At 40.3% G+C, this 15,015-nt stretch overlaps 1 protein-coding gene across 4 annotated transcripts in view; it reads left to right on the top strand.

Annotated features, from left to right (window-relative positions):
* The window catches only part of vps13d (vacuolar protein sorting 13 homolog D), a 103,442-nt gene that overhangs the window by 17,855 nt on the left and 70,572 nt on the right, over window positions 1–15,015 (top strand). For 3 of the 4 annotated variants that reach the window (XM_084722005.1, XM_084722004.1, XM_084722007.1), the window contains exons 13-21: window positions 148–330; window positions 1,275–1,405; window positions 1,519–1,573; window positions 5,105–5,284; window positions 6,566–6,696; window positions 6,779–6,911; window positions 7,029–9,302; window positions 9,438–9,589; window positions 13,214–14,269. In XM_084722005.1, the coding sequence (XP_084578131.1) occupies window positions 148–330; window positions 1,275–1,405; window positions 1,519–1,573; window positions 5,105–5,284; window positions 6,566–6,696; window positions 6,779–6,911; window positions 7,029–9,302; window positions 9,438–9,589; window positions 13,214–14,269 (4,295 nt within the window). The remainder of the gene's footprint in view (window positions 1–147; window positions 331–1,274; window positions 1,406–1,518; window positions 1,574–5,104; window positions 5,285–6,565; window positions 6,697–6,778; window positions 6,912–7,028; window positions 9,303–9,437; window positions 9,590–13,213; window positions 14,270–15,015) is intronic. The other variant, XM_084722006.1, reaches the window with a different exon arrangement.

Raw genomic sequence — 15,015 nt, 5'->3', positions numbered from 1 at the left:
TTTTAATTTTTGAAATTGATAGACTAGTGTATAATAAAATAGATTGTTGTATTTTGTATCATCTGACATTCTGTAGTGACAGACAGATAAACTCATAAACATTCAGGCAATCTGACTGCTGAGCCTGCTGACGTAATGCTTCTCCAGCAGAGACAGAAGATCTGTTTGATCCACTGGAGGATTCTCACACTCTCAACACGTTCACCAGACGAGATCACCTGTTTGCCCGGCTGGAGTTCTTACTGGAGAAGGGCGGAGTCATGCTCTTCCACCAGGACAGGAGGGGGGACAAGCTGCATGAGAGTGGGGTCATCCATTTGGAATTCTCAGGTGCACAAAACACTGTTTGGACAGATGGAAACATGTTTCAGGATTGGTTGTGGGATAAGTGTAGTTTTTCATGATTGTGAAGTACATCATTAATTTTATCAATATGGGATCAGTAGTTTTAGACATTTTTAGTTCAAGACAATTACCATATTAATTAAAAAGTGTGGATCATTAAAGAAACCGTTTGCAGGTAAAGTAACTACTAAAATCACTGTTTTGGCTTAATTAGGTCAATATTTAATTCTTAAAAATCAAGGTTCTTCATCAAAGTGAGGCAAAAATCCTGTAAATCCAGTATAGTTGTATAACTGTCATGCTAATTCAATTTTGCACCATTGCCCACAGCTGTTCTAATAGAACCAGACATACCAAAAGAATAACAACCTTGCTACATCTGTTTAGGAAAATCTCTGACAGTCGACAGATTTTTGTCTTTTTATTGTACGTCATCAAACTTCATTGCCAATAATTTTGAAAATTGATTTAATAATTGATGGATGGATTGATTGATTGATCTTTTCTTAAAGACAAAGTGTCAGCCATTCTCTGATTCCAGCTTTTCAGAAGTGAATATCTGATGTCTCTTTTGTTTTATGTTAAAATAAACATAATATGTTCAGGGTCTGGACTTTTGGCCAAACAAAACAAGACATCATGGACTGTTAATAGATATTTTTCACTGTTTTCAGACGAATTTATCAATTAATATATTGTTCTAAATATATATATAATATAAATAACAGCTAAGTTGATTATGAAAATAATTGTTAGCTGCAACAGAACAGATTTTACAGGTGAAAACCAAATGAAAGCCTAGAGAGTCAACTTGCCTCTGTTGTTTCTCTTTGAAAATGTGTAGTCCAGTGGGCTCAAGGTGTTTTTGTCCCATAGACAGACATAGTTGTTACAACAGACTGAGACCATGTGTGACCATGTTTCCACAGGGGTGAAAGTGAGTGTAGAGTCTCTCCCTCGCTCCGAGTCGTCCCTGCTGTCTGTTAAGCTGGGGAGTTTGTTCCTGAGAGACTTGACTACTCAGGGCACCATCTTCCCTGTTCTGGTGTCTCCCAAAACGGTAAGCAGTCATGATGTGAACAACAGTTTGAAAAAGTGATCTGCAGCTCCTCGAGCACATGATATTTATATAATATAATATATTTAGTATTTAACATCTGTCACTTGTTATAGGACAAAGTTGTTGTTGCTGTTAATCTGCCATCGGGCCAGTCCAGCAGTACCTCTGGTAAGATTTTTGTTTTCTCTTGTAAGAACTGATTGAATAATATTCTCTCAATTAATTTTTTTGTTGTTCATTTTTATTGAGTTTTGTTTTAAAGAACACAAATAGTCACCATGATACACATGACAACTGGGCGGAAAACACACGTTAAAGAGAATTAAATACAAAATAAAATAAATTAAAAGTTAATAGTAAAAATAAAACACAAAAACTGACATGTATACATATACAGTGCCTAATAAAAATGAGAAAACCTTAATATTTTAGAAGTCTTTCAAAAACTTGTTTAAAACTAAAAATGTTATTGTTATTTATTTGGTAAATAACAAACTGAAAAACTAAATAGTCCTTTTTCACACATAATAACCAAAAAAAAAACTATTTTTATATATAGTCAAGCCCGAAATTATTCATACCCCTGGCAAATTTTGACTTAAAGTTACTTTTATTCAACCAGCAAGTTTTTTTGGACCGGAAATGACACAGGCTTCTCCCAAAAGATAATAAGACGATGTACAAGAGGCATCATTGTGGAAACAATTATTTCTCAGCTTTTATTTACATTTGAACAAAAAGTGGCATGTCCAAAATTATTCATACCCTTTGAAAACTGTCACAGTCTATGGGAAAATCCAAAGTTCTGTACTATTCCAAATAGTCCAAGCTGTTCTAAAGCATCCTAATTACAGCGATTCATTGGGAACAGCAGTTTTAATCAACTCAACAGGTGAAAAACAGCAGCTCTCTGCAGTTGGTTTGTGAAGAATCATGGTTAAGACAAAGGAGCTCACTGAGGACCTGCGGCTGCGCATTGTGGCTGCTCACAAGTCTGGAAAGGACTATAAGGTCATATCTAAATGTTTTCAAGTTCCAGTGGCTACAGTGCAAAGTATTATTAAAAAATACAACACGTTCTGCACTGTGGAAAATCTCAGAGGACATGGTCAGAAGCCAAAAGTGACACCTGTGCTGGCCAGGAGGATAGTGAGAAAGGTGAAAAAGAATCCAAGGATCTCCAAGGCCATCCTGATGAATATGGGCTGTGCGGGTGGCAACGTCTCAAGGCAGACCGTCCAACGGACACTGCACACTGCTGGGTTACACGGACGCAGACCAAGGAGGACGCCACTTCTCCAGATAAGGCACACAAAAGCCCGCTTGGCCTTTGCAAATGCCCATCTGGAAAAAGAAGAAGGCTTCTGGTCTTCTGTTTTATGGTCAGATGAAACAAAAATTGAATTGTTTGGCCACAATGATGTATCCTTCATTTGGCGTAAAACAGGAGAAGCCTTCAACCCTAAAAACACCATCCCCACTGTCAAACATGGTGGTGGGAACCTAATACTTTAAGGGTGTTTTTCAGCTAATGGACCAGGGAATCTAATCACAGTAAATGGCACCATGAAAAAAGAGCAATACATCAAGATTCTCAACAACAACATCAGACAGTCTGCAGAGAAACTTGGCCTTGGGCACCAGTGGACATTTCAGCACGACAATGACCCAAAACACACAGCAAAAGTGGTGAAGAAATGGTTAGTGGACAAAAACATTAATGTTTTGCAGTGGCCCAGCCAGAGTCCTGACTTGAATCCAACTGAGAACCTGTGGAGGGAGCTAAAGATCAGGGTGATGGCAAGAAGACCCTCCAACCTGAAAGAGTTGGAGCTCATTGCTAAAGATGAATGGGCAAAAATACCAGTGGAGACATGCAAAATATATATAACTATATATATATATATATATATATATATATATATATATATATATATATATATATATATATATATATATATATATATATATATATATATGTGTATACATATATACAGAGAGGTTCCATGTCAAATAACAACAAAAGCTACTTATATACACATACATGCGCCCACATTCATCTCAATCCATATTAGCTCTGCCCTTAGAGAGAAAGAGAACATTAGTAAACATGGTCATGATATTACCATATTTCTGCTGTACAAAGTCAGACCTTACAGTTGACACATAGGCAAGCCATTTTTTCATCAATTTTCCTCAAAGATGTCTGTTTAAGCTGTCAGTTTAAGTGTGATTCTCTACATGATGTAAAATTGTAAACTACATCAAATATTTTCTCAATTTAAATAAAATGAATACTCGCTGTGATCTTTTGACTACTTCACATACATGCAGTTTGAATTGTTAAAGTTGTCAAAAATGTACTTAGCTGGTTTTTTATGTGCCATCATAGAAGTGTAAGTCTACACAAATCTTTATTTTCCAATATTGTTACCCTGCTCATGGCATTTGTCCAGGTCACTCTCATGAAACTGCTTCTTTATGTTCTTTATGTTCTTGTGGTTCCAGATTTTTATTATCTATTTTTCAGTTTTAGAAATGCTCAAAATTATTTTGATGCTTTGTAGCCGCTCTACCTTACCTACATGTTATTGTAGTGTAACTGGACAGAGTTCAAGTTACATTACAATCCAGGACCCCAGCAGGGCAGCTGCTACACTCTCATATCAGCCTCTGGTTTTACCTGTCACACTTGTGTTTTAGTGACTAGTCATCTGTCATGTAAAAAAAACCATCAGATTTGCACATACTCAAAGAAATAATTACTATACATCCTGGTCAAAATTGAGTAATATAATCCTAATACACTGTGGAATGGCTTGACTGCAAATCCTCTGACTGCTCTGTCAGCTGAGGTATTGATAAAGTCATGGTGGACGGTAGTAGAAGAAGCAGTGGCTGCATGTGGTTCATGAGCAGTTTATACCCAGTTCACACTTCATGATTATAGCCCTGATTGTACACTTGCTAACACTTTTTGGAGATATCAGACAAAAGACCCCAAATCAGAGGCAAATTGGCACTCGATGGCTATGTACAAACTGTTCAAAGAGCTTGTCAATGCCTCACAGATATCCAGAAGATATCAAGCTTAATATCTAGTTGTATTTGGGACATATCTGATAGTCATGCAAAGAGCTACAGACAATCGGAATACACATGGGTTTGGATAGGAGAGGAGCCAAGAGGGAGAGACAGAAGAACACAGACAGAAAAGCCCAAATATAGAACCAAAATGTTAAAGTAGTTTACACTGACTCCAGCTCCAGCAGCTACAACAGTAACATGCTGCACATTGATGCTACAGTATTAATTATTTAATGTAATTTCTAGTGTGTGTGTTTTCATGACTAAACGTACTTTGGAGAACAGACAGGCTCATCAGTAATTCCTCAGGTGAAAGATCTTATAATGTCTGACCCCCTGTTGCTGATCAGTCATATAGTGTACAAACCAAAACAACTTCAAGATTCAAAAGTTGTGCAGTGTGAACAGTACAGAGATCTCATGACTTTGAAAGTCACATAGTCTCACCAAGGCCTTTGCAAACCTCACTGTCCACTAGTCCAACATCTCTGTATAGTCAGGATGTGGGAATAGTCAGATTCGGGTGGCCATATGAATAGCAACACACCATGCTTTCACAGAAATGTTTGCCTCTTAATAGAGACCATGTTTGTTTTGTTTTTGTGTTGTCAGGATGCAGTGCAGAGTGCTCTTCATCACCGGTGTTTGAGATGATTTATGAGCGTAACCCTGTGAGATGTAAATTTGAGAGAAGACTGGAAGTGAACACGAGTCCATTGAACATCATCTACAATCCACAAGCAATCAAAAAAGTGACGGAGTTCTTCTATAAAGGAAGAGTTCATACCTCAGGTAAGAACTGACACTTGCTGCCCTGCTTTGGTGTGCATACATTGTGCTACAAAGTGTGCAACGTGACTGCTGAAATTTCACTTTGTAGGCAGCTGCCCAGCACAATTTTACAGCAATTACTGTTATGGACAGGAACATCTAGTGTCCTTGTTTCCTTTATTTTAAACGTAAAGCTGTGTCAGGGGTTTAATCTCACAACACATTAAAGAAGAGATCATTGAGCGACTATGAAGAAGCCGCAAAAGAACTTCAGAAATTTCTGTTCCCAGGGAGAATTTCAATTGGTATCTGGAACTTCCCCTGACACTGCAGCATGCTGTTCTGATTTCTTCAGTGAGCATGCAGTGTGATCAATCAGATACTGTCACTTGGCAAGCTGAATCGGAATCTGGCTCCTGATGCAGCCAGTCTCATGATCAACTTAATTAGATGATGGTCTAAACAACTGGCTCACTCCTTCAATGTATGGTCTTTAATGAGTTAATCAAGTCTTCTTCTCATTTTTCTTGAATAAAGAGACAGTGAGACACCTCCATTGTGATGCGTTGCATCAAACCCTGCAGTATAAGCAAATCTCAAATAAAACACAGGAAAGATTTCATGTTATGAAAGCCACTTGTTCACATTACATTACATTACATTACATACTGATGTACACCATGACAACAGTTTGAGGATCCTGCAGGCTAGCAGCTGAGACTGCAACAAACATCACAGACCTAGATTAATGCCCCTTTATAGCCTGTAAAACTTTGATTTAAAGGGATAGTTCACCTAAAAATGAAAATTCAGTCGTTATCTACTTAACATCATGCAGACTGAGGGTGGGGTTTAGTTTTTAGTCGAAAAAACACTGCTGGAGTTTCACAGGAAAACAGCATTTGCAGAATCTCCCAAACAAGTGACGAGTTTTTGTTTTTTTTTTCTGTTTTTTTTTTTTCATTTGAAGAGTGGTCACCATTCACTTTCATTGTTTGGGGGATTCTGCAATGCTGTTTTCCTGTGAAACTCCAGCAGTGTTTTGTGGACTAAAACACTAAACCCAACCTTCAGTCTGCATCTGAATTTTCATTTTTGGATGAACTATTCATTTAATAGAATAACAAAGCCTCACTACATTTGATATGAAAACATTATTATTAACAAAGAGAGGGGGGAGGGCCAATAAACCTTTTATGTTATTTCAAACACCGTAGTACTAGTATAATTTCTTAATTATGTCTGATAGTTTTGAATTTTCGGCAGATTATTGTATTTTAAACATATTTCTTTGATACCCAGGTTTTGGCTACCAGTCAGAGCTGGAGCTGAGAGTGGCAGAGGCTGCCAGGAGGCAGTACAACAAGCTGAAGATGCAGACCAAGGCAGAGATCCGACAAACTATTGATCAGCTACTTGTGGGAGAGTTCATTGTAAGAAAGATTCACTGGGTGATGGCATGCCATAACTGGCAATACATCTTTTCTAAATACCACCGATGTGTTTGCCTTATAGGAAAACAGTAAGCGTTGGACCATGAAATTGGACATCTGTGCACCCCAGGTGATTTTCCCTGATGACTTCCAGTCAGGGGACCCGATGCTAGTCGTTGTTGATTTAGGCAGAATTCTTCTCACCAACTCTCAAGGTAAAACAGTCAATCATTTCACAGAAGAATAAAAAGATCCACCCAAACATCTTCCTTCTTTGGTCTAATGAGATTAATAACTTAGCTGATATTTGTTGTCATTAATTTTCCCTATAGATGACACTAAGGTCAGCTCAAAACCTACTCAACCTGAAAGGGAAGACATGAGTGATGATGAGTATCAGACACCCCTTGCCACCCCGCCAGAGTCTCCGCCCCCTGAACTAGACATGCCTTTGAAAGAACAGCTCAAAAGCCCTGAACTTCCCAGCCTCAGATCCCCTGAAAGTACACAGGCCTACAGCAGAAAGCTTTATGAAAAATACTCCCTGTCCTTTAAGGATCTGCAGATAATGGTGGGTCGCTGTAACGACAGCTGGAAACATCTCCAAGAGAGTGAGGTAGGGCCGACTCATGTGGTGGAGAAGTTTAATGTCCTGCTGCAGCTTGAGCAGAGACTGCGCTACACATCAGACCCCCAGCTCCCTGGGGCTGTGCTGTCTGGAACCCTACCAGACCTCAAAGTCCATATCAACCTTGAGAAGATGACCGCTCTTCGGAGTTGTTTGGCTAGGCTAAGCAGTCCATCTGAAAGTGAAGGGGACAAAAACCAAGAGACAGCCCCAAATATCAGGTCTTCTGATCCTCTTACCCTCCGCCATGACAAGATCTTTCAGAGGGAGGATAGCTCCTGGAAGCTACAAGGTTCAGCCAGGAACCTGACCCAAAGCGTAATGACTTTAGAGCAGCACACACGGGAGGTCCTGGTGGAATCCCGTCTACTATTAGCTGAGTTTAACATAAACTATATGCAGCTTGGTGTAGAGAGTGATGGCCGCTACATATCAGTTCTCAAAGTTTTTGGCACAAATGCTCATTTTGTCAAGCGACCATATGATGCTGAAGTCTCTCTGACTGTCCATGGTCTTCTCCTGGTGGACACCTTACAGACCTATGGCTCAGACTTCGACCTGCTTGTGGCTTCTCATAAGCATCTCAGTTTTGACATACCAACTGGCAGCCTCCGAGAGAGCCAGCCTTCATCCCCTGTGTCGTCTGATGGCAGGTCTCCTCAGCATCAGGGCCACCACACTGAGTCATCCTCTGGTATGCCCATGGACAGACTTTCCCCCTTCAGTTCCTTTCTGAAAGACCAGGAGGCCTTGATTAAGCTGGAGTACCAGTTTGTGAGCTCAGACTGCCCCTCAATGAACCTGGACAGCTCCCTGCAGGTGACAAGCATGCAAGTCAATAACTTGGACATTATTCTGAACCCTGAGACTATGGTGGAGCTACTTAAGTTCCTACAGAAGTCTTTCCCCAAAGAAGAAAACGCATGGACATCATCAGTACAACAACATACAAAACAACCTTACAATGAAGAAGGGGAGGAGACATATCAGTCCACCTATGATCAGAACAAAGAGCTGACTGTGGAGATCCACCGCCTTAACCTGCTTCTCCTTCGGACCGTGTCCACTGGAACCGTCCTGGGTGCAGAGAAGAAAGGGTTGAAGATTGCCACTGCAAGCATTACTGGCACCAAGGTCAATGTGTCAATGGGTAGTCGGTTGGACATCAATGGTTCACTCGGGTCCATGCAGTTGGTGGATCTAACCCAGGAAGGAGGTCGAAGCCAGTTTGTGGTCAGCATCGGCAATGTTGAGGACAGCTCTTCAGCTCTTGGTGGGTTAACTTTCTTTGCTGACACAGGAGCTTCTCCCTCAGAGGCTTTGAATTTCCATCTTATGGAGAAATCCCAAGGGGAGTGTTCCTTGCATCTTCAGATGGCATCCTTGCACTATAACCATTCAGCCAAGTTCTTGAAGGAGTTGAGTCTGTCTGCCAATGAGGTAGAAGACAATTTCCGCTCCATGCTGAAAAGTGCTGCCACCAAAGTGTCAACAGTTCTAGCCACTAAGACAGCAGAGTACAGTGGTATGGTTTCACTCTTTGAGACCCCGTCAAGAAGAACTCGGACTCAGAGTCAAAGCTGGGCTTATCTATATGAGGATGAGGAGGAACTTCCTATGGAGGAGCCTGAATCAACCCTAGACACATTCTTAGTGAAGCTGACCCTTAATATCAGCATTGAATCACCAGTTGTGTCCATTCCCCGTAAACCTGGACACCCTGAGCTACTGGTTGGTCATCTGGGAAGCATAACAATCCAGAATTTTGTTACTGGGCAAGACTCTGAAGGAGAGAGGTTGCAGGTGTTGGTGAAGGATATTCGACTGTATTCACTCAACTTGAGTCACTTGGTTTTGAAGAGGGCACCCAGAGGGGAAAACATTGGCAGCATGTCACCATCCCACAATGGAAGCATCAATCAGGATGAACCACAGTTCACACGTCACGACTTCTTTGAATCTCTCCATCGTGGTAAAGGTGAGAATGTTAGAAATATAAAGATAGTTGTGTACTGAATGCTAGACTTTATGTACTTTGTAATGCAGATAATGCAAGCTTACATTTTATATGCAGCTTGTCACTCAAGTTCATGTAATTTATTTTCTTCATCAGCCTTCCATATTTTGAAAGACACTACGATACAGTTCACCCTGGAGAAGGTTCCCATTGACGAAGACACCCAGTTTACCTTCCTCACCACAGAGGAGCCATGCAAGAGCACTGGGTTGCTGAGAGTTGAGGGCAAATTTGTCAACCCTGTTCAGGTATACACTTATTAATAATACAATAAATGAAGAGTTTGTTTGCAAAAATAAATAAAATATTATATTTCTTATAATATATAAAATAAAATATAATCTTAAAATGAATAAACCAACACCAATTTGAATTATATTCCTCTGAGCGCACTATAGAAAAATATGTCATATGAAAATTTTTAAAAATAACAAAGCTACAAGCAGTGTTGGATGGGCTGTTGCACCACAGCGCCAGTTGGAGCCTGTGTCAGCCAACTTGTTGACAAGGCTCTGAATTGTCAACTGCTTTGCACACTGCAGAAAAAAGTCTGATGTCACCTCCTGTCTCCACTAGGTGGTGTTATGACTATAACTCCTGATTGGCATGTAAATGTAGTCAGGCTGGGACTCTTATCAAACGTGAAGTTTGGTGCAGATCGGACCATTTACACCAAAGTTATTCATGTTTCATGACAATACATAAAATTGAATGTCAGACTACGGCCATGCCCTTCAACGATATCTAAATCTTTTAATACCTTTGAATCACAAACTAGTGTAGATGGCACACAATGATTTTGAAGTCAATCTGATTAATTCTGTAGGAGGGGTTTGTTAAAATACAACATGTGTGAAATGCCAAAATTGACCATGAAATTCAAAATGGCCGACTTCCTGTATGGCTTAGGCTATGGGTCCCTTTGTTCAGTTGGGCATGATATATGTATGTACTGATTTCTGTGCATGTTGATGAAACTTGGCGCGGGGGCTGCTGTTCAGAGGGCATGGCCAAGTTGCCCATTGCCATACCACACATAAATTTTCCACAGTACTAACACATGAGCCAAATTTGGTGAGCACCTCTACAATGTGATTCTTTTCAAGGAATAATAGCAAAGAATAATAATAATTCCTTCAGTTTCAATAGGGTCCTATCACCGAGGTCAGTGCTCGGGCACTAAAAGTGAGACCTTTTATCAAAATGGATTTAGGAAAATAAATAAAAGTGGGGCTATATGGTTTGCAAATGAACTTTTTAAACACAAGCTGTTATTCAAATAATGGCCTTGTCTCAAATACTAGCAATATTTATATTGTAAAAACAGTAAGAGTCCTCAATAAAGACCATGTAAAATATAGAGAGGAGATTAAGCATATTGTAATGTCTCACAAAGAAGAAATTTAGTAAACCACAGCACTAACTCCATCAGCACAGCAGTCATGTCATACTCACCACTCTTTTTAAAACAAATACTCTACTCATTCACTCATCAGTTCCAGACTCCTCTACAGGTCTACTGATCTGTGCAGGAAGTGCTGAGTAGCATTTACAATAAAGCTATAAGATGAAACATTTCTGCATTAAAATGTCTAAAAATGCCAGCCTTATGCTATATATTTCATTGAGTTTTGTGCCTGTGTACCACCCAAATATTTTGAGCAATGATTAAACCCAGACAAATTCGTGATTTATTGAAGGTGATGGCTTGTTTCCTGCTAACCACTAGTTGCTTTAACTGTTGGGAAAACACAGGATATGTCTGATACATCAAAGATTGAGGAAGGAAGTCATGAATGTGACTAAACATAATGTGATGAACATAATTCCTGCCTGAGTCATGAGAGGTAGATTTTGATCTGCAATGGTGGTTGTTTAACAATGAAGAAAACGTCCCATGCCATGCTTTTAAACAATTGTTTATTGTTCTAAATGTGAGAGAGACCCCTAGTGGGAGAAATTATATTGCGTGTTTAACTTGACTCTAAACAAAAAAAGTTTAGAATTATTTAATAAGTGAGTGATTTTGAGCAACACAGTGTGAGTATGACAAGACTGTTGTTGTATAATAATGCTGTGGACGTGTACACTGTCATGAATAAAATAAGACAAAATATAAACATCAAGGAATTTTTGAGTTTGTTTGAGGAAGAAGCCTCCTGTTTTGCTGTTGATATTCTTTTCTGTTAATACAAGGAGGAAATCTTTGTAGTAGAAATAGATTAAGACCACAGACAGTATTTGAGAAGTTGACGTAATCACACACATTCCAAGTCAAAGTAGCTTTAGTTGTAGGGGCCTTAGAATCTATGATCCAAGTTTTCAAAGGCCCAGCACACCTAGCATAAAGTCACACTAGTATTTTGAATTATTTTGGCACATTGACCTCATGTCAGCATTATATAGGCTTGACTCACATCTCCCTCATTGTACTGTGAGTTTGTTAGGGTTAGGGCAGGACACATCACACCTTTAACATTTGTATTAGTGGATGGGCCCCATGTAATTCTACTCCACTCCATCCACCTAAAACCTTGAGCAGAGGTCTAATTAGTCAGTATAACTGTCAGCATTAGTGTGCATTAGGTAGGGCGGTATGCTGATTTTTGACAACTATCCAGCATCAGCCTATCAACCAGTGATTGCCTATATATTCATGCATGTATGTTTCTTAAAAAATATTCAAACTTTTTAATCAATTATCAGAATACAGATGTTGATTATAATAATCAGTACAGCTCAAGACAAAATGCAACTATACACCCCCACCCACCATTCTTTTCTTTTTTCCAACAATCACCGACTCTGGTGTGGTCAAAATAAATCCATAATTCACCAAGTCAGTAACTGTGTAAATAGTGCAGCTCTACAGACTGCTTTCCTCTCACTTGACTTCCTGCATAGTGAGTAGGGATCTGCACGATTACGACTATATGATTAAACATTGCCACCCTCGCTAGTCGGCACTAGAAATACTAGTCAGTTAAACTATTTATCAGTATTTTATTCATGAACAATGCCAATTAACTGTTGCCTCAAAGATTTTATGCAGCTGCCTGCCACTAGCTGGTGCCGCAGGTTCAACAGATGGCTGCATAGCACAAATGCCCTGATTGGCCAGCGCAGCATGTTGTTATCAGCAAAATCAGACAGATGACAGCTCATAAAACCAGCATAGAGTATTTTGATATAAAAAATAATGATGATAGTCAAAATAAACTGGCATATAAACACTTGATCTGGAGACGACATTAACCTGCAGGCTGAGCAGGCTGCTGCTAGCACTGCTAACATTAGTAACACTGTATGTCAGGCTGGCAGCTAACGTCAGATGTTAACCCACAGACATTATAACCCTGTTCACTGTGAAAAGTTGAAGCATTGCGTGGATTGTTGTCATGTTTTGAAGGATAATGTGCATTTAAAATACGATATCACTATTGTAGAATGTGATTAACAGTTTCAAATTCCTCTCAATATATGCACTAGTTTTGGAGTGTTTGGCAATATCAATTAATAAATTGTGCTCAATCAATGAGAGTTTTCTTCCTGTTAGACTAGTCTACTAGTCTAAATTTAAGTATGTGTTTAATCAACAGGGAAATTTGTTGCCAGGAACATCAGTGTGTCCTGTGCAGCTGAATTAGAGTGTGTCGCTGAGCACCACTTGTCACTTTATAGACCATTACATTAGTAAAACAGAATGACAAAATCACCAAAAAGAATCTCCCAAAAAACCCAACTGATGGAGTCAATCTAGTCGCTGACATATTTGTCCAGTCACCCAACTAGTGTGTGTTCAGAGCCTTTAAATGAAAGTTTTGATGTGGTTTTATTGACTGGTTAACAATGATTTGGCACTGTGGTTATAGGTGTTCCTGTGCAAGCCTGTGTATGAACAAGTCCTCCAGACACTTGACAATCTGTCTCTGATTGAGGAGCAACGTGTCACACCCAGCCAACCGCCCACACCCCCACCACCAACTCCTTCTTCCACCAGACCTCACCGCTTCCCTGACCCCCAGGGAGGGCTGTTTGCCAGGGACCCTCCCCACATCAGCTTCTCTCACTCGTCACTCTCCTCTCCTTTGCCTCTCCAGTCTCACAAACCCACCCTTCACTCTTCCTCTTTCACTCAGCTCAAAGTCACCTTACATGTGGCAGAGCTTCAGGTCCAGCTCAGCGCTGACCTGACCCAGGGCTCCCAGGGCTTGGTCAGTCTCCGCTTCCAGGATCTGGAGGGAGACTTTACCAAAGACCACCCTCACCTGCTGGCAGTCCAGCTGGCTCTGCGCTCGCTGCTAATGGAGGACCTCCTGGAGCAGAACCCTGAGTCCAAGTACAAACATTTGATGGTGTCTCGTGGAGCTCCCAAGCCCTCCACCTTCAGTCCAAAGGAGTATCTTTCCCAAAGCTGTCCATCAGCATCCAATGCCCTGTACCCAGACATGCCCCGTTCACTGCCCGCCCACATGGAGGAGGCCCAGAACGTCTTCCAGCTCTACCAAAGGCATCCCAGCACCCCGTCAGCTAGCACTCGCAAATCCAAGAGAGACCCAGACTGTCCCAGCACGCCGCCTCCCTCTCCTACCCATCATACACCCTCCCCTCAGCCACCCCCAGACTTTGACGACTCATTAGTTCATATCAACGTGCTACTGGTGGACCAGAACCATCCAGAATTCAAAACGCGCTATGGCAGTGTGGGACGAAGTGTGGATGTTGACTTTAACTGCCTGGACGTTCTGATCACACTACAGACCTGGGTAGTCATCCTGGACTTCTTTGGTATTGGCTCTACAGCCAATAATCATGCAGTGAAGGTGCACCCAACGTCCCCTGAACCTGTGCCAGGACATTCTCTGTATGAGCCAGACACCAGTGAGGAGGAGACAACAGAGGCTGTCAACACTAAAGTGGACCTCAAGGTAGGTCACTAGGGATGCACCGACACAACCTTTTTTTCAGACTGAGTGCAAGTACAACTACTTAGATTTTGGAACTTGCTGATACAGAGTACCGATACGAGTACTTGATAATGCCTTTACAGTTCTTACAGTAACTATAAAAATGTATTTTATTTTCATCACATTTCTCAATTTCTAAATGTAACAAGTTGTTGTTGCTGTTTCCTGCTGCTAGTGTAGCCATAGTTACTGTACACATTATGTTTTCAGGTTATTAGTGCTAAGTTACATTACTGATTTTTGTTCCTTATTAAACTGTACAGTTTACTGTGTACATAATATATTTCAGTATAATAATTACACAACATTATTATGAACTTCAAGAATAAAATTTTGTTATAAATGTTGTTACATATGATAATTATTTCATTATCATTTACACCACTTTAACTAGTACTTTAATTACACATTTACATGTTTGTATGTAGGGTATCAGAGTAGTTTTATGAATACAAGTATGTGAGGGCAGTATGGGACTGATACTTGATGCTGGTATCGGTATCGGTGCATCCCTATAGGTCACTGGAGCAGGGGCTTCTAGTTGAATTAGCTGGGATGTCCAAGTAACACAAGACAGGTTGGTAGGCTGCAGTTACATATTCATGTACAGTAGGAGCAAATGTTACAGATACCGTATAAATAAAAAAATGTTGTTTTCCACACCAAACAGTAAAAAGACAATCAGACTCATCTTTGAAAAAGACGAG

This window comes from Lutjanus erythropterus, chromosome 6 (genome assembly GCF_056507025.1).
Source record: "Lutjanus erythropterus isolate fLutEry1 chromosome 6, fLutEry1.hap2, whole genome shotgun sequence".
Taxonomy (NCBI): Eukaryota; Metazoa; Chordata; class Actinopteri; order Lutjaniformes; family Lutjanidae; genus Lutjanus; species Lutjanus erythropterus.
Note: the sequence above shows the minus strand (reverse complement) of the source record. Positions and strands in the feature narration are given on the sequence as shown.